General features: G+C 40.5%; 1 protein-coding gene across 1 annotated transcript in view; it reads right to left on the bottom strand.

Annotated features, from left to right (window-relative positions):
* LOC122561114 (cilia- and flagella-associated protein 46) overlaps positions 1 to 24,302 on the bottom strand; it is a 234,213-nt gene that overhangs the window by 193,228 nt on the left and 16,683 nt on the right. The window contains exons 4-9 of the mRNA XM_043712553.1: positions 23,330 to 23,394; positions 19,163 to 19,327; positions 18,149 to 18,272; positions 16,155 to 16,249; positions 13,053 to 13,214; positions 7,386 to 7,485 (exon numbers count right to left, since the gene is read on the bottom strand). Of these exons, the coding sequence (XP_043568488.1) occupies positions 7,386 to 7,485; positions 13,053 to 13,214; positions 16,155 to 16,249; positions 18,149 to 18,272; positions 19,163 to 19,327; positions 23,330 to 23,394 (711 nt within the window). The remainder of the gene's footprint in view (positions 1 to 7,385; positions 7,486 to 13,052; positions 13,215 to 16,154; positions 16,250 to 18,148; positions 18,273 to 19,162; positions 19,328 to 23,329; positions 23,395 to 24,302) is intronic.

Below are 24,302 nucleotides of genomic sequence, written 5' to 3'. Positions count from 1 at the left end.
TCCCCACCCCCACCCTCCTTTAGCTTATCTCTCCACGCTTCAGGCTCTCTTCCTTTATTCCTGATGATGTGCTTTTGCCCGAAACGTTGATTTTACTGATCCTCGGATGCTGCCTGAACTGCTGTGCTCTTCCAGCACCACAAATCCGGAATTTATGTAGTACAGGCAAGTGCTAAGTGATGTTAGCTGAGGACAAACTTGGTTTTCCTAATGGAAAATACAGTAGCATATTTAGCACTGAGTTGAATAGTGTTAAATTCATTTAAAATAAAAGTATCCCAAGTTCAAGATACTATTTGCAAAAAGCAAACAGAAAGCAACAGAAATCAAACAATGGATTCTGGAAATTTGTGACAAACGACACGTGTGGTGTTTTCCTCAATTTGCTGGCGAGTTTGCATGTTAATAGAGAATAGAGTTGCTATCATACACTTGTTTTTTTCCAGCAATTCTGACTAAATATTTCAAGCAGGCAGAAGGAAAAGCTCAGATTAAGTATGGCCCCCGCAGAAACTGTTAACTTCTAAACCATTTAAATTTGCAGTAACTGACTTAAAAGAAAAGTATAAAGTTTTGAAGACTATTAGTGCAGCACACAAATTAAAATCATTATTGTGGGAGATTAGAAATGTTGATTTTGCAGATGGGTGAGGGGGGTGTAGTGGGGGGAAGGGAAGGGGAACATTATACAAACAGTCGCGGAATTCTTGTAGCATGTAGCATGTAGCATACTTAAGGCTAAGACTTTAATGAATATAGAGGGTCTTTTAAAGAAAATAGTTTTAAGCTCAGAAATAACTTTAAAGGGTTGTAGCTGACCACAAAAAGAAGCAGCAAGGGCATTTCACAATAAAGCGTATAATATGATAAGAGAAACTGGAATAAAGAATAAGCTGTAACAAACAAGGAACAAAGAATGCAGACATGGACAGCAGGATGGCCAGATAAGAAAATAACTAACAAGTGAGGTAATCGGCTTATGATAGGATGTGAAAAGGGAGGCGTGATTCCGCAACTTTGTAAACTGAATAAGAATGCTTTAATGTGCTATTTTCGCGCGCATTTCTGCTTGATTACAGAAGCGTCCAGTTCTTGCTAGACTGTAATAAATTGTTCGTATTTCCAAGGCTTTGTCTCAGGCTGGAGAAAGTGAGGTCTGCAGATGCTGGAGATCAAAGTTGAAACTTTATTGCTGGAACTTTTCGCGCGCATTTCTGCTTGATTACAGAAGCGTCCAGTTCTTGCTAGACTGTAATAAATTGTTCGTGTTTCCAAGGCTTTGTCTCAGGCTGATTGATTTGTGAGTGAGTTCTGTTTCTCGCATTATCAATTAAAGGTAAGAATATTCATTGTTTATAAAGTAAACTACAAAAAACCCCTCATTAATGTCTCAATAATGCCTCTAGGTTTTACGGCACACTTTCTGGAAATTGCAATTAATTACAATAAATTGGGAAAAGTGGAAGATTCCTCAAATGTAAATAGCAGGGAGAGGAAAGTAATTAAGTAATTGATTAAATAAAATATGACAGTGATGGCAAGATGGTGATGTGTTCCTGCTGCACCATGATGAAGCTGCTAATCTGTAATAAGCACTTGCAGTTCAAGAACTTTTGATCTGAGTTGAGGAATTGAAATCCAAGATGCAGATGTTGAGAGCAAAGAAATGTTATCTGGAGACTTTACATGCGGTAAATAAAAAGTTAAATTTGCTACATAAAGCATCTCAACTCCCCCTCCCACTCTGCCGAGGACATGGAGGTCCTGGGCCTCCATAAAAGGGGAGGGGGGAGGGGGAGGGGGAGGAATGCATCTCAATTGGCACTGGCGCAAGTACTGGGGTAGAAGGGAGCTGTTGTGGAAAGGGAATAGGTAGACTCACAAAGCAAAAGATTATGGAAGCATTGCAGGACAAACTTACGCATTGATACTCAGAACCAAAAGCAGGGAGTGCACAAACATTATTTAAAATCAGCAAGTAGGATGTTGTGAAATTTGAAGGGATTCAGAAAAGATTTACAAAGATGTTGCCAGGGTTGGAGGATTTGAGTTATAGGGAGAGGCTGAATAGGCTGGGGCTGTTCCACGGAGCGCCAGAGGCTGAGGGGTAACCTTATAGAGGTTTATAAAATCATGAGGGGCATAGATAGAGTGAATAAAGAAAGTCTTTTCCCTGGGCGGGGGAGTCCAGAACTAGAGGGCATAGGTTTAGGTTGAGAGGGGAAAGATATAAAAGGGACCTAAGGGGCAACTCTTTTTTTCTGAATCATTTCTGAATCCCTTCAAATTTCACAATGGGACTAGATTACGTTAGGATATCTGTTTGACATGAACAAGTTGGACTGTACATCTCTATGATTCTATGACTCTAAATCGGGTCAATGGTAAAGAAAAACATTTGTGAGTCTTTACTTAACAGCATATATTATATGAAGTAAAATAAACTAATTAATGACACATAAAATTGGGGGTACAGTGGAGAGCGAAGGAGGTTACCTCAGAGTCTAATGGGATCTTGATCAGATGGGCCAATGGGCCGAGGAGTGGGTGATGGAGCTTAATTTAGATAAATGTGAGGTGCTGCATTTTGGAAAGGCAAATCAGGGCAGGACTTATACACTTAATGGTAAGGTCCTGGGAGTGTTGCTGAACAAAGAGACCTTGGAGTGCAGGTTTGTAGTTCCTTGAAAGTAGATTTGGAGGTAGATAGGATAGTGAAGAAGGCGTTTGGTATGCTTTCCTTTATTGGTCAGAGTACTGAGTACAGGAGTTGGGAGGTCATGTTGCGACTGTACAGGACATTGGTTAGGTCACTTTTGGAATATTGTGTGCCGTTCTGCTCTCCATCCTACAGGAAGGATGTTGTGAAACTTGAAACGGTTCAGAAAAGATTTACAAGGATGTTGCCAGGGTTGGAGGATTTGAACTGGAGAGAAAGGCTGAATAGGATGGGACTGTTTTCCCTGGAGTGTCGGATGCTGAGGGGTGACCTTAAAGAGGTTCATAAAATCATGACGGGCATGGATAGGGTAAATAGACAAGGTCTTTTCCCTAGGGTGGAGGAGTCCAAAAATAGAGGACATAGGTTTAAAATGAGAGGGGAAAGATTTAAAAGGGACCTAAGGGGCAACTTTTTCACGCAAAGGTTGTGTGTGGAATGAGCTGCCAAAGGAAGTGATGGAGACTGGTACAATTACAAAATTTAAAAAGCATCTGGATGGGTTTATGAATAGGAAAGGTTTAGAGGAATATGGGCCAAGTGTTGGCAAATGGGACTAGATTAATTTAGGCTATCTGGTCGGCATGGTCGGAAGGGTCTGTTTCCATGTTGATTATCTCTATGACTCTAAATAAGGTTAATGGATATGACCTTTTTGCCAATACCGAGAATGGGGCTGTATATTTCATTTTCTTTGCTAAGTGCAAGTTACTTACAGTTTTTTGGAGAGAATGTCACTGTGATATCTATTGTGTTCTTTTCCTCTGTCTTACTAAACTGATATCTTTAATTGCCTACCACTCCCCCGTCAGGTCTCTTATATCTGATTTTAGCCCCATCTTACCATGCACCACTCCTGGAATAATTCGCCACTCAGCAGATATCCCAGAATTCACCAGCATTACTTGCACCTAAGTCATCTTCAAAACCCAAATGTGCACCCAGACAAGCACCACCAGTCCAAAGCCACCCTGTATGGTTCCTGACATTTGCCTCAGATAAGGAAGGAATCGGTGCCCCATTTAAAGGAGGGCCCTGGAGGTTATGCTGATCAGGGATTTCCTCTTTCCTAGGACCATCAGTGGAGGCCACAATACCAGACCATGCCAGCTTAGTCCAAGCTTGCAGCTCGGGTTAAAGCTATCTGAACCATCTGCAGGGGCGCCCCATATATGTAGGAAGTAAGTGAATGTCATTCGTAACTCAGTCAGTGTACATTGCACCATCTTCTCTCCAATACCTCACACTCCCCTGGATAAAGAATCTGGTCCAGTCCATAAGCTGGGTGCAGTGCTCTTGCAGCAGCATTACACTGACAGCTGCAGGTGCATCCCAAGGTGCAGAACTGACATGCCAAAGCATGCTGGAAGTGAACTGGAGATGTGCCATGAGGGCTGTTAGAAGCTGTTAGATGCCAGTGCCTGTGGACATGAAATGCATGTGGCTGCTGACCATGGTACACACATGACTGGTGCCCACAGTGTTCCCATGATGTTAGTGTCTGGTTTTCAACATAGTTTGGGATGATGGTCAGCATGGACTGGTTAGACTCAAGGGTCTGCTTCCGTTCTGGACATCTCTGACTCTATGTCATGGTCACTGTTTTCACTGGGGACCTTTCATTCTGAGCCATGCTGTATGACTATGAAGGTCATTTAGAGCAAGCAGCAAGCTATATGCAAGCGTTTCCAGCATCACATTCTCGACACAGCAAGTTACATGTGCCAGGTGCTCGCTCTTGCTTCCTTGTCACATTTCCCCTACATCAAATTTGTTTGACCACTTCGGTAAGATGGGAAGCTGAATATTAATCTCATCATAGCATGTGTTGTTTAGACCCCTATAGGATTTCACCTGTGGTTCCAATGAGGTCAAAGATGGAAACTAAATATTCAGGTGTGTGTCAAAAAGACAAGAATGGTGGAAAGAGTCGTAGGGTAACTTTGTTAGTACAAGATAGAATAAGTATGTAAGCAAAAATGATCTCGGATTAGAAGATAGAGAATCCATACGGTTGGAGATAATAAATAGCAAGGGGAAGAAGACCCAGTCGGAATAGTCTACAGGCCCATAAATGTAGCTATACTGTCAGACAGAAAAAGAAACCAGGGCATGAGGAGGGCACGTAAAAAGAAGTACTGGGGTTCCAATTTATGAGCATCCAAACGCAGTCTCATACAGGAAAGTAATATTAAAGATCCGACATATAAACATTTCCTGATCTAACAAATGACTTCTTTATATTGTCCTGCATTGTTTTCTGATGTGTACAAATTGACTTGCAGATGGAATCCAGAAAGACACCCGTTTGCAACCCAGGGAATGTACATTAATCATAGGTGACTCCAAGGAGATTTTGAAAATCAACAAAGCGAAATTAGCCACAGTGAAGAATTTCATAGTGTGTATTTGGAACAGTTTTCTCAAATAATACTTTGCGCATACAACCAGGAACCAGGCGAGTTTGAATATGTATAATAGGGTAGGTTTAACAAATAGTCTCAGAGTGAAAGATCCCCTGGGAAACAGTGACCATAATATAGATTCATCGAGTCTGAGAGATATACGGAACTGAGACAGATCCTTCAACCCAACATGTTCATACCGACCAGATATCCTAAATTAACCTAGTCCCATTTTCCAGCACTTGGCTCATATCCGTCTAAACCTTCCCTATTCATATACCCATCCAGATGCCTTTTAAATCTTGTAATTGTACCAGTCATCTGCAAACCTAATAACTATACCTGAGGAATTTAGCATTCAGTTTGAGAATGAGATACTTGGCATGGAAACAACTATGCAAAACATAAAGACAAATACAAAGGAATGAGGACCGAACGAGAGGACTAGATTGTAAAGGAGTTTACCAGAAAAGACAGATAAATAACAATGTCAGACATTTAAGAAAGCACTTGAAGATACACAATAAAAATATATCCCAGTGAAGGAAGAATCTAGGAAGTGGTTGAAACAACCATAATTAAATAAGAAAGATAAACAGAATATGAAATTGAAAGAAAAAATATACCATATGGAAAGATGTTTGATAAGTCAGAAAGTTGGGAACAATTTGACCAAAAAGAAATTCAAAATAAACATTGATAGTAAACTTGTATGTAATGTAAAACAAACAATGAGAGCTTCTTTAAGTGTAGAAAAAAAGAGAAAGGCCAAAATGAATACATGTTTCTTAAAGAATCAGGCAGGGAAATAATAATGGGAAACCAGGAAATGGCAGAAGAGTTCATCGTAGAAGACACAAATAGCATTCGAAAAATTCTAAATAATCAAATGATCAAAATGCATGGAGATACTTTTATCATTAGAAAAAAAAGTTTGAGGGAAACGGGTGCATTCTAAGATTTTAAAAGAAATAACTATACAGAGAACAGATGGATAGATAGTAATCTTTCGACAATACTCAAATTCTGCAAGAGTGCTAGAGGATTGGAAAACTGACACGAAAAGGATGCAACAGCAGAGCATTTAGAAATAACCTAAAATTCATAAACCTATAATCAAACAGAGTTTGTGTGGCTTCATGAAGTGGAAACCATTCCTGAAAAATGTGTTCAAATTCTTTGCGGAAATAACAGCAAGAAAAAGGACAACCGGCAGATGGATTTCTGAATGGCTTTGCCAAGGTTCAGCAAATTAGGCTACTTACTAAGGTAAAAGTCTATGGTGTTGGAGATAGAATACTAAGGACAGAGTTTGGATAATGGGGGTATTTTAAGGATGTGCTACAGGTAGTGGACTACTAATGGGATATGAGCAGGGGCTATAATTAGTTACAATGGAGATGAATGATATGGATGAAGGAAGGGAGTGTATTACTGTCAAGTTTGCAGACGGCACAAAAATAGATGGGAAGACAAGTAGTGAAGATGACACGAGAGTCTACAAAGAATATAGACAGTTTAAGTAAGTTGGTCAAGAATTGGCAGATGGAAGATAATGTGGGAAAATGTGAGATTTTCACTTTGACACAAAAGTAGAAGAGCTGAATATCATTTAAATGGAAAAAGATTGCAGAAAGCTGCTAAGACTTTGCCCACTTACTTAACCTCTCTATGCCTCTGTAAACTCTGCGTCATGATCAATAATTGCCTCCCCTCCCATTTTAATGTCATAGAATCTCTGCAATTCTTTACAACAGAGAGCTATAGAGGTTGAGTAGCTAAATACATTCAAGACTGAGATAGACAGATTTTTTAATCAGTCAGGGAATCAAGAGTTATAAGGAAAAAAAAAGTAAGTGGAGTTAATGATCAGATCAGCCATGACCTCAATGAATGGCATAGCAGACTCAAGTTTCCAAACTGATATCCAGCAGTTAGCTCCACTTCAGTGATTCCTTCTTCTAGCCTTGCCATGGAACACTTTCCGGTGACCTCATTGACCACTTGGGATGGGTTTTAACTTTTGACCTTGCCATCAATGTCAACATGCCGTGAATGAATTTTTAAAATTCTCATCACGGTGGAAACACTAATCTAGTCACATTTCTGTGTTCATATAACTTATAGTCTAAAATTAATCTTAATGTCAAGCTTTGATTGATTGACCTGCTGCGCTTTTCCAGCAACACATTTCCATCTCTGATCTCCAGCATCTGCAGACCTCACTTTCTCCTCATACATACATAGTCATTGCTACTTACAATTCGCTCCGCTTTCAGGAGATCATTAACACAGTTTGATGCCAGTTCAGTATCCTTTGCCTCTAAGGCGAGGTGGGTTACATCCAATAGCAAAGAAAGCCTAGACACAATGACAGTAAGTTGAATGCAATGTTAGTCATAACAGACTAATTCAAAACGTTACACAGCATAGCAATCTAACTTCATCTAACAAATCTGAATGCAATGTATACTTTAAACATTGTTATGGTTTGATTCCTATCATGAAAATAGGTACCAACAAATTCTAAGAGTATAGATTTATCCTGTTCCAAAACTTTTAGAAAAAACAGAACACAGCTGTAATAATAGTCAAATTATGAATGTGAGCTTGCCTGGATTTTGTTTTCATTCTTGTCACTTTGGGAGGAAATGTTTCAAAAGTTGTATTTCATTCCCCATATTTTAGGGTGCCATGATGATGTGTTGCATCAAATATTAATTTCTGATTTTCATCGTCTGGAGTCATATTTCAGAGTTAAAAAGAAAAAAAACCAGCTTCAACTGGAAAAGGACATTTCGTTGAAACAAAGGGACACTGACCAGCATTAAAATTGCTGCCAAGTTGTATCATTTTAGGCACTTGCTATTTCATGGAGATGGGCTACCAATGAGGACTAACAGGGATAATACATTCTTGAAAAGGTGTAAACAGCCTCCTTCCTCCCTTACCAAAAATGAAGATTCAAAATGCACAACAGTATTTTACTTTGTAATATCATTATGAGCAAATGAGGAATGTGACTATCAATATGAGCTAACCCAAGCTGTCTTTTTGGAGTAGACCGTGGATTTTTGTACTTCAAGCAGATAGTTAGAGAGAAGTGATATAAGTGAAGCTTCGTATGTGTACTTTAACTTGGACTTAAAACTCGTAACAGAGTGAAATAACTGCACAGAGGCCAGTATCCCGTCACCAAATCACTCTTTATTTACTTGTACATAATACACTGACTGTAGCTGAAAATGTGTTGCTGGAAAAGCGCAGCAGGTCAGGCAGCATCCAGGGAACAAGAGAATCGACGTTTCGGGCATAAGCCCTTCTTCAGGAAGGACAGCTTATGCCCGAAACGTCGATTCTCCTGTTCCCTGGATGTTGCCTGACCTGCTGCGCTTTTCCAGCAACACATTTTCAGCTCTGATCTCCAGCATCTGCAGTCCTCACTTTCTCCTCATACACTGACTGTAGCCAGCCAGCTCGAAGTCAACCCCTTGGCCTGAGGAGATTCTAATTCCCTTGCTTATATATATTTTTTCTTTTTTTATGATGTGTGTGAGATACAGTGAAAGAAACAGTTCTGCAGGCTTTGAACATGCCTGCGGGGATCCCCCATTTATTTTGGTCAGCCAGGGCTTCTTGATTGGCCCAGGTTAACAACCCCAAACAAGGATCTCATAGTCAACAAAGTCCACCTGCTTCCAATCACTACATCCCTCCCGCCACACCCGAGTCCAGGAATGTAGGCCTGGTCTTTCTCTTGTAGCTTTTCCTGTAATGTTTTCGCCCCAGCTCCGGTTCCACTGACTCGGACTCTGATTCGATTATGTACCAGACTGTAGCCCGTCTCTTGTGTACGGGGCGTCTCAGGAAGGTTTCCTTCTCTTCTTCCGGAGGCAATGGTATCAAGGCTGCATCCATCTCGGACTCTCTCATTGCCTGGACACCTGATAGAGAGGGAGAACCTACAGTTTCTCACAGGCCTTCTGGCTGTTCTGAGGGGCAAGGTATGTTTTGCTTCTGCCCAGTGTGGAAGATAACAGCTTTCAGGTGATCCACACATTTGTTCAGGACTGTATCACTGACCTAAACATTGTAAGCCACAGCACCCGTCCTTCCACCAACTTTACCTCGTGCCCATCCAAAGCCATTTCCATGGTTCCAGAACCAAACTTCATCCCCCAAATTAAATTGTCTCTCTTGCTTAGAGGCGGCACGTCACCCGCTTTGAAGTTCCTGCTGTTGTTTCACCATGCCCTCTAAGGTCTGGGAATAACAGGTTTAACCTGGTGAGGAGTCTTCTCCCCATGAGCAACTCACTGGAGCTATCCCTGTTAATGCGTGTGGGGTAGACTATAATTGTACATGAACCGAGACAGTTTGGTATTGAGTGAAGCTGGAGGTTACTTCTTTATGCCTGCCTTCAATATTTAGATTGCTCTTTCCGTCAGACCATTGGATGATGAATGGTATGGAGCTGTCCTTATGTGCTGAATGCCATTCGACTTTAGGAAATACACAAATTCCCTGCTAGTGAATGATGGCCCATTGTTTGTGAACAATATTTCTGGGAGACCATGTATTGTGAATGATGCTCGCAGCTTCTCAACTGTTGTCCTGGGTTTGCATTGCTGACAACCTTTTCCATCACTTCATTGATCAAAAACATACTAATTGGGCAATGTTTAGCCTGATGGAGTTGGTACTGCTTTTTTGTACAAAGGACATACCTGGACAATTTTTCACACAAGGTCATAGCTGGGCAATTTTCCACATTGTCAGGTAAATGCTGTACTGGAGCAGCTAAGCTAGGGGAGACAATCTAGGACTAAGATGAGGAGGAATTCCTTCTCTCCTAGTGTTGCGAGTCTTTGGAATTCCTTCCCACAGACAGCTGTTGGAACAGAGTCCTTGGGCACACTAAAGGCTGAGACGAATAAATTTTGATCAGTAGAGGAAACAAAGGTTCCAGTGTAAGCGCAAAAAAGTGGGCATGGGGAATCGCAGATCAGCCATGATCCTATAGAATGGCAGAACTGGTCCGAGGAGCCAACTCCTGTTTGTATTTCTTATGGTCTTACCTCATTTGAGAGGATAAGTTGTTAAAAGTTTTGCTAGAACATTGTCTTGGCAATAACCTTTGAGATCTGCTGGAAATGGCAATTGGATTTCTCCATTTGGATCCCACCTACTGCTTTCTAAGGCCTTGAAGTAGTTGTAACTATGCAGAAATCTGGTACCTATAATCAGCAATGGTGAACAAGAAACGACCAGGGTTAAAGTAAAAAATCATCTTTTTTTTAGGGAAAGGATTTGCTTCTCTTTACTTGATCTGGCGTAAAGTTGGTTTTTTAATTTGTTCATGGGATGCTATTTATTGCTGATCCTAAGTTCCTTTCAAGGTCTGATACATGCAATAGGTTAGTTACCTCATAAATGCCCTCCGAACCTGCCTAGCAAGCCACTCTGTTGTAACAACTACAGGATAGCTGATGAAGAATAAAACTAGAAAGGATCATCCAGCATCAACCTAAAAACAAACCCTGTCAACTACGTGCAGCTCTCCTTACTAACAATTGGAAACATACTAAAAATGGAAAAGCTTCCCACAGACCTGACCACCAACAGACTGGCACAGTCACCCTCACAGAACCAAACCTGAGAGCTGACATCCCAGAATTCTCACCAGCTTTCAGTTTCCTTGTTTTGTGACACTGCCACTGGTGGACAGGGTTTGTTAATTGTGATTTGATTAATTTGTAAATTTCATAATTGAGGGGCCTTTCAAAAAAGAGCTGGGTTATTTTCATTCCCTCCCTTTTTCCCTATTTTACACTATCACATTGTAATTTGTTGCTTGTTAATTGATGGATGACACAACTTGATAGCAATTTTACAGGAATTAAAAAAAGGACTGGATTCTTCTCTTTTTGACTTTTGTTGCTGTTACCACTAATGGGCAGTGCTTGTAACATATTAATTGGGTGGTTGTTTAGATAGAAATGGTGTGCAGAGATGTGGGGAAAAGGCAAGCAATTGATGCTAAGTATTAGAACCCAGTACAGGGCTGACAAATTGGCTGAATGGCTTCTTTGCCATCCAAAGCCTGAAAAACGGGGTGCTCAGCCCACGACGTCATTCACAAGTTTGAGGTGGCTCCGGTCAGCAGTAGCCTCCTGTCAGAGCTTAGTCCTGTGTGAGCATACTTGACCCTGTGGTCTAGGACCTACTCCATAAACCAGCAGCACCACCCCTCCCCCCAACATAAGCCAACTCACGGAAATTCCCTCTGTGTCCTTCCATGGAGGAGATTCCTGTAAGGGTTGCTACTGCACACCCTGTGTTGCTTCACCTTCATCTGCCGCCCAAACATACCCTCAGCAATCCTTCCTCCTGCCAGGCAGGCGCCACTAGAGGGCACTCTATGCAAGGATTCCTCCCATTTTCCATCAGGGATCGCAGGTGAAGGGTGTTTCATACAGGAGTCCTGCAGGATTCTAGGCCAACTGACTCTTCTGTGGTGCTGTGGAGTCTGTGCACCGTACATGTTTGCTTTTTGAGAGATTGTTCTTTGTGTTGCATTTCAGGCCTATGTACCTGGTCTTTGGGCACCCGATATGGGGACAGCATGGGCAGGTCGGAGGATATTTTTGTGGGCCTGCTCCTGTGCTTACCTTAAGTAGACATCAAGAAATCCAGGCAGTGGGCCACGCAGGGGTGGGCCCGACTGCCTGCAACCATGTGTCCTTGGAGAACGAGCTCACAATATCCACTACCCTTGGAGCTTTTTGGGATGTGAGTAACATAGGGATTTTTGTTTCGTGCTTTCTTTTCTCCTTCAAAAGAGCTGGGTTCTTCCCTATTGTGTGTGGGCTTATCTTCCACACAGGGATAGGATCCAGAAGAGAAGGATGGATACTGGCACTTGTGTTATCGGTTTATCATAAATCCCTTGCAAAACTCTGAATCTTTTGCTGCCTAATTAAACAGATGGAGATCAGCCTGCAAAACAACCTGCTTCAAATCAAGGATCAAATGAGGTACAAAGAAAGTGGCTGTGTATTTAGGGAGCTATGACAGATCCTTCACAGTTGACACTGGCTGCAGCTCGCAGATCTTTCAGAACACAGATAATTTTGTGTTTCATTGGCAAGTTTGGCACAGAAATAAAAACAAAGGAGAATGTCCTGACACTAAAACTGCTTTGCTGCTCCTTAAAAGTCAATTGTAAATAAATATTGAACTTTTTAAAAAAAGAGAACTTCCAAGGATCTTTTTGCTTGATTTAAATGCCTGAACCCAAATTGTAGATACTTCATAATCAAACTATTCAGACAAGTTACAACTCGAACCTTCTGGCCCTGAGGTAGGGACATTACCACTGCACACAAGCGCCGTCTTGAACCAAAATTATATTCTGACACTCAGTACACATCCCAGGAGCAACAGTTCTGGTTTTATTTAATTATATTAAGGAGTACTAAAACAAATACATAATATTCTTCGAAAATTACCTTTGTTTTAGAGAACATGTTGAACTTAATGGGCCTCTTGCATCAGAAAAATAATAAATACATTATAACTACTATGCTTATGTATTAACATATTTTTAAACGAAATGGTTATATTTGTCTCTAAAAAATGTAATATAACTAACTCCCCTCCAATGCCAGACAGACTATCAAACAGTATTGTAATTTCAATACAATACTCATGTTGCTGAATTTTGTCTCCTACTGTTCTTATTTTCAGCTCTGCAAATGAAAGGGGTTAGTTGCAAGCAACCATTCATTTTTTTTTATCCATATGGTTCTGATAAGGTTTTGCACGGACTTTAACACAAAAACATACAGCATTATTAGGGAAAGGGAAGAATGTTTTCGTGAGGTGGAATAAAACAATGGATTTCAATTTAAATTTACCGAACATACCTTTCACTCTCGGGCAGCTGTGCAGATTTTGCAGGGGATTGTAGTCCAGTTGCCCGATCTGAACTTGCCAATGTACTTGTTGTTTTAGTAGAGGCTAAAAGTTGATAGATATGATTTAACTGAGCTGAGAGGTCCTTTGGAGTTTCTTTGGCTTCAAGTTGACTGAAAGGGTCAAAATTACAGCCTTAGATAATTTTAAAGCAAGGAATTGTATTATCTTCCAAAATGTGCAAGTCTTTCCTTATTATGTCTCTGTAAACTGTGAAAATGTTCCAAATCCTATAATTGCCCAGCGCAATCTGTAAACTGTGCACTGTACCTTCTAAGGTGACAACATCTTTGGATGTGCAGAGAAAACCAAGCAAACATAATATGTCAAATGAATTGTAGGATCCATAAAGTGCTTGCTCTGCATAAATTTCAGACCTTCATCTTAAAATTTTGTGACAACATAGAGGGCAGCAGGAGGTAGGCGGTTAACATTAACCCATCCACTCCCTGAACTCCGTAAGATGGACAGGAATTACGCAGAGTGGGTTCAAAGTTATAGATTGGGAAGTCTGACCTAAATCTACTCCCAACATGCGCACGTCCAGTTTTAACAATGTCAGGTCACGGCAGATAACTAACCTCTTCTCCAGGTGCAGATATTCAATCAAATATTGAAGCTACCTATTTTAAGTTTTATGTTTATTTCAGGAAGAACACAAGCAGGTCAGATTTCCCAGGACCAAAAACAGAAATTGCTGGAAAAGCTCAGCAGGTCTGGCAGCAACAATGGAGAGCAATCAGAGTTAATGTTTCAGGTCAAGTGACCTTTCCCAAAACTGATGGTAGTGAAGGAAATGTTGGTTTCATGCAGAAGATATGGTGGCAGAGGGGTAAGGAATAAACGATAGGTGGGGTTAGAGCCCAAAGAAAGAGAGAAGAACAGTTGGACTGATAAAGGTAACAATCTGGCTAAGAGAGTGAATAGCTACTAATGTTAGTGGCTAACGATAGGTAGTGTGTAAAAGCAGATTATGTGATAACAAGGCTTAGCTTTGGAGGTTGAGGTAAGGACATGGGAGACTTCTTTTGCTAAAAGTGGACAGCATGGTGGCCCAGAGGTTAGCACTGCTGCCTCACAGCACCAAGGTCCCAGATTCGATCCCAACCTTGGGCAACTGTCTGAGTGGAGTTTGCACATTTTCCTTGTGTCTGCGTGGGTTTTCTCCGGGTGCTCCGGTTTCCTCTCACAATCCAAAGAAGTGCAAGTTAAATGAATTGGCCATGCGAAATTGTCCAGTGTTAGGTGCGTTAGTCAGAGGGGGGTGGGTTACTCTTCGAAGGGTTGGTGTGGACTTGTTGGGCCAAAGGGCCTGCTTCCACACTGTAGGGAATCTAATTTCAAAGCCCTACTGCCCTCAACCAATATTGAGTGCAGAAGGTTGCAGGGTCACCAAACACCTCATTTCCTGCTGTTCTTCCAGCTTGCACTGAGCTTTGCTGGAGCACTGCAGCAAGATCGAGACAGAGACGTTGGCCAGGGAACTGGATGGTGTGTTGAAGTAGCAGGCAACTGGAAGCTCAGGGATAATAGATGTGGAGCTGGAAAAGTACAGCAGGTCAGACAGCATCTGAGAAGCAGGAACATTAACGTTTCAGACCGAAGCCCTTCATCAGGACTTCTGACAAAGGGTTTCGGCCTTAAATCTTGATGTTTCTGTTCATCGGATGCTGTCTGACCTGCTGTACTTTTCCAGTTCCACATCTATTGACTCTGGCTTCCAGCATCTGCAGTCCTTACTGTCCCCAAGTAACTGGAAGCTCAGGGTCTTTTTCACAGGCAGAAGATGGGTGTTTTGTGATGCGGTCACCCAGTCTATGCTTTGCTTCCTCAATGTAGAAGGAACCACATTGTGAGCACCAAATGTAGCAAACCAGATTGTATGAAGTGCAGGTTTCCCACGTCTGAGGAAACGGGGCTGAAAATGTGTTGCTGGAAAAGCGCAGCAGGTCAGGCAGCATCCAGGGAACAGGAGAATCGACGTTTTGGGCATAAGCCCTTCTTCAGGAATCCTGCGCTTTTCCAGCAACACATTTTCAGCTCTGATCTCCAGCATCTGCAGACCTCACTTTCTCCACGTCTGAGGAAACCCAACAACTGAAGCATAGCAGTATTAACTGAATCAAATTGGCACATATCTTTTCAGTTCTGCTTGTGGGCCAGGAGTGCATCCCATGACACCAAATCCATGAAGCTGAGAAAGTCAATCTCCCTACAGTCAGATCCCCATAGTTGTATGATTCCCACTCAATAATCCCTCTAGGGACCACTACGCCCATGTCCACCCTGAACCAAATATTCCCAATTTCACTAATACCAATAATTTCTCAGAGCAAACCCTTCCTGTACACCCCAAAACTCAGCAATCTCTCCAGGTCACTGGCTGGTCTGCTTGAACCCACAATTTCGCCAGGATATGTGCCTTATCCACTCCCCCCAACACACAGTTCTGAGCGTAAAAGACCCATAAACCTTAATACTTTGCTGCAGCCCACTAGTAAACACTAACCAAATATTTAGATGTCTTACAGTGTGGAAACAGGCCCTTCGGCCCAACAAGTCCCCACCAACCCACCACCCACCCAGACCCATTCCCCTACACCTAACAGTACAAGCAATTTAGCATGGTCAATTCATCTAACCTGCACATTTTTGGACTGTGGGAGGAAACCAGAGCACCCGGTGGAAACCCACACAGACACGGGGAGAATGTGCAAACTCCAGACAGACAGTCGCCTGAGGCAGGAATTGAACCCGGGTCTCTGGCGCTGTGAGGCAGCAGTGCTAACCACTGTGCCACCGTGCCACGCTGGCACCGTGAGGCAGCAGTGCTAACCACCGAGGCAAGTGTTTTTGTCATATGTCATTTCAAAGCTTTATGTCTTCACTTTGGACAGTCCAGTACATAATGATACTCAAAGCAGGATGTCCCAGTCCTGGGATGATCGTGTGGGAGGCAGTGGAGAAGGGTATTGGGGTGGAGAAAGATTGGACGACATGGGGAGGGACATTATACTGCAATTGAAAAATACTGACTCAAGCCAGATACTTACGATTTCAATCTCTGAATTCTGTAAATGGCTGTCAATTTGGTGGAGCCTTTGATCTCTTTCGACACTTTCACATAATCCACAAGCTTATGATACACCTGAAGGACATTGATTCCATGCTTAAAATGTATTCTCAAAAGTATTGAATAAAAGCATAAAATACTTAGCCCAGGTCTTCCAGAATTATAGGATTTTATGGTTCAGAAACAGGCCATTCAACCCATCATGTCTGTACTGGGTTTCGAAAGAACTACCGAGCTAGTCCCATTCTCCAGCTCTACCTCCACAGCCCCCTAAATTCACCACTTTGAAATATCTACCCAGCTCCCATTTGAAACATTCTATGGAATCTGCCTCCACCACTCTCTCAGGCAGCACATTCCAAATCTGTGTAAAAAAAAGATTTTCTTCAACTCATTTCTAACTCTCTTGCTTACAATTTTAAAATTGTGACCCCCTAGTCACTAACATACCAATTAGTGGAAACAGAATATCCTTCTTTATCCTGTTGAAATTATTCGTAATTTTGAACACCTCCATAAATTCACATCAATTTTCTCTGCTCCAAGGAGAATAAACCCAATTTCTCTAAGCTTCCCTTGTATCTAAGATCTCTCATTCCTGGTACCATTCTAGTAAATCTCCTTTGCAGCCTCTCCCAGGCTTTAACATCCTTCCTGAAATATAGTGTCCAGAACTGAGTACAATACTCCAAATTATTTGTGAAGAGGCAGCATTACCTACTTGCTTTTATTCTCTATGCCTCTATTTATAAACCCAAGAATCCTACAAACTTTCTTAACAATTGTTTTAACTCGGCTGGCCACCTTCAGAGAATGATGCATGTGAATGCCAAGGTCCCTATGCTCCTGTACACCCCTCAAAGTTGTACCATTCTCACACTAAATGAAGAAGTCGCATCCCTGGAAACCTGGAATCACTGTCTCTGTCCTGCTTATATTCTGGCCATTCTTGTGTGATCCTTAACAGAAACAGTATTGTCTGGTTGGGATCAGTTTACTCAGTTGGCTGACTTGATGCAGTTTGCAATGCAGAGTGATCCCAACAGCAATTCCCTTACTGGCTGAGGTCATCATGAAGAGCCCAGCTTCTCAACCTCACCCCTCACCTGAGGCATGGTGACCCTCAGGTTAAATTCACCTCCTTCATCTCGCTCTAATGAGAAACCAGTCTGTAGTCATTTGGAAATATGTGACTGCTTCATTTCACTAAAACCTGTTTAGTCCACATCAAACCCATACATAAAAGTAAAAGATTTTGACTCCTACAACAATTTTATTGTACACAATATCGGACTACTGGAAAGAGCCAATATTTGAATACTCATCAGAGTAACTGAAATTAGTCTCCAAGATTATTTAAATTGCTTTCAGAAGCAATCAATTGATAGGGCAAGACAATTCACCATTCCATATTCTGACTAGCCTCAAAAGTGAGTAAACTTTAACTGATCTCAAAGTTCAGTTTTCTCAGCAAACAATTAAACTCAAACTTAATTAGCAGAAAAGACTTATTCAACATTCACTGCATGATACTCCTGTCCTAATAAATTTACTACAAATTTAACATGATAATTTGTATCAAAAAGAAATAAAAGAATGGTATTTCATGACGATTTTTCCCCTGAATTTTGAGAGGCATCCCAATTTAAATAAAAACATACAGTTCTACGCAAGCAGTTTGTGCTTTTTTTGCAATTAAGGACCATATGTATTTGCTCCACTATCGTGACAATAAAGTAAAGTAAAACAATCTTGGTTACACCTAAATGTAATCTTCAGTTACTTTGGCTGGATTTCCCAACCCAGAAGATAGGTGATGGAGAAAGAGGGTGAGCGAGAGGGGTGCTATAGGGAAGCTAATTATTCTGTAATTACCGATATTTTTATTACTGAGTAATTTTTATTGCTGAGCTGTTCAGCTGAATCACAGTCTAAAATGTGTACTTTTTAAAAATGTCTAGTAAAATATTTTACCTGTATAGAAAATATCTTCTTATACATGTGTGGAACATGATTTTGAATATATTCCGCTGTACTGTAGGCAAACATTGTCGCATCCTTGATCATTCTAGCGTCCAAATAACATTCAACGAGAGCACTGAGAAAATTAGAGATTTAAAAATTTGAAAACAAAACTGTAGTACTTTATGGTTTAAAAATATTTTAAATTCCATTTGAGATGACATCAATGAAGCTCACACAGAATGGGAACTGACTGTGGTTGCCTCCAACTCAATACCACAGGGTGGCGCTTTGGTTTGTAAGTCGTAGTAAGATAAAGACTAAATAAAACTAATTCTGTACATTGATCCTTGAAAGATATTTGAGGTTAAGACTAGACAAATACTACAGTGAATCTGTTGTGCTCATAATTGTACAAGCCAGTACTGCTATATACTACCAATATTATGCAGATCCCTATCGTTCCAGATACCGGTGAGCCAAATTTTTCAATTAAGACCAACCGTACAAAAACACTGCCTCACCTTGGATAGTACTGCCAAAAATGTAATAATGAATCTAACAGAGATGCTCAATCAAAAGGGGCATAAGCCATATTGTCCTATAACCCTCCTGCAATATGGATGAAACACAGGTCATTCCCCAGTTGTACCAAGGGGCAGAACTACCGCAAGTGCAGCTAATGCCTATCTCTGCCCAGATAATGGATATTTAACAACACTGTATATTGCAATTAATCAAATAACATTTCTTAATGACTTTTATAATTATTTATTAATACTCAATGATCAAAAAATTGTTTGAAAGTTTTTCTTCAGTAACACTAAAAAGTATGCATTTTGTACTATATACTATTACTCCTTTATATTAAATAATATAATACATTTATATTATTTGTAGTGTTATAAATATTGATGTTGGACCACAAAATTATAATTCCTACAATGCTACATTTTTGATTGATAGTAGCATACTGGGTTAAATATAAGATTTAATAATTAAATAATAAAATAATAAGTAGCTTACATCCTTAATTCAGCCGTCCATTCATAGTCCAAATCTTTAACAGCCTGCAATCCTTTTATAACTTCATGGAGGCTTACGACCACATGGTCACAGAAACCAGGTTTTATAAATGGTCTTACCATCCTCCAGTACAGAACTGATGCATTATAAACCAAGAAGTGGTATCTGCAAAGTAAGATTTTTAATTATTTTAAGGCTCACTTTGAAGACATGACCCATTGTTTAGGATCGAGTATCTACCAAATGGAAGCATGTTAGCTTTGCATGCTTTGTCGAGCTTTGTATTGCTATTTATTCTTTTAAATTCAGTCACACAAATAAGCAATTAGACAAGAAAATGGTGATTTAGTATCATGTAGCAAGCTTATTTTTAGGTAATAATTCAAGTTGCATTGATAATCACTCAAGGACAGGAAGTTTCCAAGCTTAAACAATGCTATGTTAAAATTTAGGTCGTCAAATGTTACATATTCCAGTTGTATTTCGCTGAGATATTAAAGATCAAATGTGCTTAAAGTGAGAAATATGCATTTAAGAAAGCAACTAATCATTTGGAAGATCTGAAACACCACAAATTTAAAAAGCTGCAATTGTCCAATAGTTCATATGTTAACAGTGTTCCTCAATACAGGCAGAAGTGATGTATCCCAAATTACCCATGGATTGATTGTGCTTGTGCCATTCACTTCAAGTGGGCCTGAAGTAACACAGACTGGAATAACAGTGCAATGTGATCAGGCTTTCTTACGAGTTCCTTAATAAATTTGGAGGTTGTGCCATAGTTACACTTAAAGAATCAAACCACACAGAAAATGGCATAGACACTGCTATCATTATCCCCACCCAAAGGGGAAGGAAACTGTTTATAAAAAAATACTTAGAAATGAACTCACTAGAGCCTCACTTTGAGAGAAAATTTAAGTTAAGGTAGACCAGTACCAGAAGGGCTGAATGGTAAGGAATCTTTGCCCTTTTTCAGGCTTCAGACAATTCGCTACATCTGATATTGAGACAGCTGAAGGAACAGGTTATTGCAAAGGAAGTGGGCCCAACAACAGAATTGAAGCTTTGTGCATAGGAAGTCATGTCACACTTTTCTCAAGAAGTGATAAAGAAGATTGATGAAGGCAGAGTAGTGAATGTTCTTGATATGGATTTCAGTAAGGCATTCTATTAGCAAGGTTAGATCACATGGAATCCAGGGGGAGCTAGCCATTAAGATACAAAATTGACTTGGAGGTAGTAGTCAAATGATGGCGGCGGAGTGTTGTTTTCTGGACTAGAGGCCTGTGACTAGCAGTGTGCTGCAAGGATCAGTGCTGGGTCCACTGCATTTTGTCATTTATATAAATGATTTGGATGTCAAAAAACAAAGAACAAAGAAAATTACAGGACAGGAACAGGTCCTTCGGCTCTCCAAGCCTGTGCCAATCCAGATCCTCTATCTAAACCAGCCACCAATTTTCTAAGGTTCTGTATCCATCTGCTTCGTGCCCATTCACCTATCTGTCTAGATACATCTTAAATGATGCTATCATACCCACCTCTACCACCTCCGCTGGCAAAGCATTCCAGGCACCCACCACCCTCTGCGTAAAGAGCTTTCCATGCACATCTACCTTAAACTTTCCCCCTCTCACCTTGAACTCGTGACCCCGAGGAACTGAGTACCCCAATCTGGGAAAAGGCTTCTTGTTATCCACCCTGTCTATACCTCTCAAGATTTTGCAGACCTCAATCAGCCCCTCAGCCTCCATCTTTCTAACGAAAATAATCCTAATCTACACAACCTCTCTTCATAGCTAGCGCCCTCCTTACTAGGCAACATCACGGTGAACCTCCTCTGCACCTTCTCCAAAGCATCCACATCATTTTGGTAATGTGGCAACCAGAACTGTATACAATATTCCAACTTTCGAGCCAAAGTCCTACACAACTGTAACATGACCTGTCAACTCTTGTACTCAATACCCCATCCAATGAAGGAAAGCATGCCGTGTGTCTTCTTCGCTATTTTATCGATCTGCATTGCTACCTTCAGGGTACAATGGACCTGAACAGCCAGATCTCTCTGTCCATCATTTTTCCTCAGGGCTTTTCCATTTACCCTATAGGTTGCTCTTGAATTGGATCTTCCAAAATGCATCACCTTGCATTTGCCCGGATTGAACTCCCTCGGCCATTTCTCTGCCCAACTCTCCAATCTATCTATGTTCTCCTGCATTCTCTTACAGTCCCCTTCACTATTTGCTATTCTATCAATCTTTGTATCATCTGCAAACTTGCTGATCAGACCTCCTGTACCTTCCTCTAAATCATTTATGTATATCACAAACAACAATGGTCCCAATACGGATCCCTGTGGAACACCACTGGTCACAGTTCTCCATTTTGAGAAATTCCCTTCCACCACTAGTGTCTGTCTCCTGTTGCCCAGCCAGTTTGCTATCCATCTACTCGTACACCCTGGACCCCATGCAACTTCACTTTCTCCAGCAGCCTACCATGGGGAGCCTTATCAAATGCCTTACTGAAGTCCATGTATATGACATCTACAGCCCTTTCCTCATCAATCAACTTTGTCACTTCCTCAAAGAATTATATTAAGTTGGTAAGGCATGACCTTCCCTGCACCAAACCATGCTGTCAATCACTGATAAGCCCATTATCTTCCAAACGTAAATAGATCCTATCCCTCAGTATCTTCTCGAGCAGCTTCCTTACCACTGACATCAGGCTCACCGGTCTATAATTACCTGGATTATCCCTGCTACCCTTCTTAAACAAGGGAACAATGTAAAAGGCATGTCTAGTCAGTTTGCAGATGACACCAAAATTAGTGATGTAATGGACAATGAAGGTACTTTGTTCAGATGGTGTGGTGTAAAATTCCAAGCAGTGGAATGTGGTGAAACGGTCAAGGGAACAATGTAAAAGGCATGTCTAGTCAGTTTGCAGATGACACCAAAATTAGTGATGTAATGGACAATGAAGGTACCTTGTTCAGATGGTACCTTAGACAGATGGAGATTAATTTAAATCTGAGATATTTCATTTTGGTAAGGCAAATCAGGGCAGGACTCATAGAGTTAATGGTAGGGCCCTGGGGAATATTGCCAAACAAAGAGACCTAGTGGCACAGGTGCATAGTTCCTTTTAAGTGGAGTCACCGGTAGACAGGGTGGTGAAGAAGGCAGTTGGCACACTTGTCTTCATTGGTCATAGAAGTATTGAGCATAGGAGTTGGGATGTCACGTTGTAGCACACAGGACATTGGTGATGCCACTTGTAGAATACAGTGTACATTTTTGGCCTCCCTGATATAGGGAAGATGTTGTTAAACTTGAGAGGGATTAGAAAAGATGTACAAGAATGTTGCTTGGATTGGACAAAACAGCTGAGCTCAAAGGAGGAGGTGAATTTAGACCTCAATGCAACATTTGATCGGGTCAGGCCAAAAGGAACACTGGCAAAACTAATGTCAATGGAATCATAATAAAAACTTTCCAATGATTAGAGCCAATCGTAGCATAAATGAAGATGGTTGTGGTTCTTGGTGATTGATCATCGTAGACTGAAGGCATCACTGCAGAGACTCCTCAGTGCTGCATCCAAGGCCCAAATATTTTCAGCTACTTCATCAAGGACTTTCCTCCATCTTAAGGTCAGAAGTGGGGATATTCCCTGATAATTACACAACATTCAGCACCATTGACAGTTCCTCAGATACTGAAGCAGGTTATGCCCATATGCAGTAAGATGAGGACATTTGGTGTTGACCTGCCAAATAATATTCATGTCCCAGCCAGCAACATCCTGATCCCAAGGCTGGATAAAAAAAAATGTGCATCATACCAGACCTTAATTTTAAAAGTTATGTAATTTAAGCTGATGTATTTTTAAATGCTTTAAACGTTTGCATTATTTTTCTTGCTTGTCCTTGGAGAAATTTAATAACAACACAAAAATGCATAGGTGAACAGTGGAAGAACTGAAAATGGATTACATGGGCAATTTCAGTTTTCATCTGAAAGATAAAGAAAGGTTTTAGGAAAAAGCCAATTTATCTTTCTTTCTCAATTTCATATGACTCCTCATGCGCTTTCTCAATAATATCTGAACTATTTTGTACTTGTAAATGGCATTGGTTAACTGAAATTATCATACCTTGCTTCATCTTTTGCATATGATATAGTCGTGAGGATGCAGCGTATAGCTTTTTTTAGATCAGACTGGAAGAGAAAACATGCAGTTAGGCAGATAGCATTAATTACGTTTTCCAATAAATGAAATGCAAAATTAGAAACGAGGTACTTTCCTATTGAGGATGCTCAAACAATTCTCCGTCAAAATATTTAAATATAGCATCAAGCTTTACAGTTGAAATAAAGCACAAATATTGGAATTACATAAAGAAAGTCAGGCTTTGAAAAATACATATAGGCTAAACTTTTAACAAGTATTCATGAATGTCATAAATATTTTATGATGTGTTAATAAAATTGTATTCAATATGTTTTGAATAAGAATAATGTATGATTCATGTCTGTTTCTTATACTGGACAGATTTTAAAAATGAAATATTATCGATAAGTTTACAAATTCTGTTGAAAAAGCACTGCACGATCATTTGAGTGCAATTCCCATTTCATAAAAATATTGAAATTGAACTATCTGAATTTTTAAAAGTTGGACAGAACTTTACTCCCCGAAAACAAGGTGGGTTCAGGTCCAGCAAGATGTTAACATTTGAATGTCCAAAGCTCCATTTACCAAACATCCCTCTGTACACCACTGAGAAACAGCCTCAAGGAGGTTAGGAATTGAGAAACTGCACAAGAGGGTTAAGATTCAAAGACATTTAATAATAACATCCCCAAAAAAATACGGATTCATCAAATAGCATTTGGAGCCAGCACGGGCTGAGTGATTACCTTGATAATGAAGATCAATATTTCTGCTGTCCATTTTTTGTAGTAAAAAATGGTATTTTAGTTTAGATTAAGTGTGTTTAGAGTATAAGGAATAAGGTAAGGTTCCTCTGGTATACACTTAGTATTCTTTAAACCAGAGAAAGCAAATGGAAAGACAGTAACTTAAAGGTAAGTCATGGCAAGGCAGTTCGACCAGATTGAATACT

Source organism: Chiloscyllium plagiosum, chromosome 22 (genome assembly GCF_004010195.1).
Source record: "Chiloscyllium plagiosum isolate BGI_BamShark_2017 chromosome 22, ASM401019v2, whole genome shotgun sequence".
Classification (NCBI taxonomy): domain Eukaryota; kingdom Metazoa; phylum Chordata; class Chondrichthyes; order Orectolobiformes; family Hemiscylliidae; genus Chiloscyllium; species Chiloscyllium plagiosum.
The sequence above is the reverse complement of the archived record's forward strand: the minus strand, read 5'-3'. Positions and strand labels throughout refer to the sequence as shown.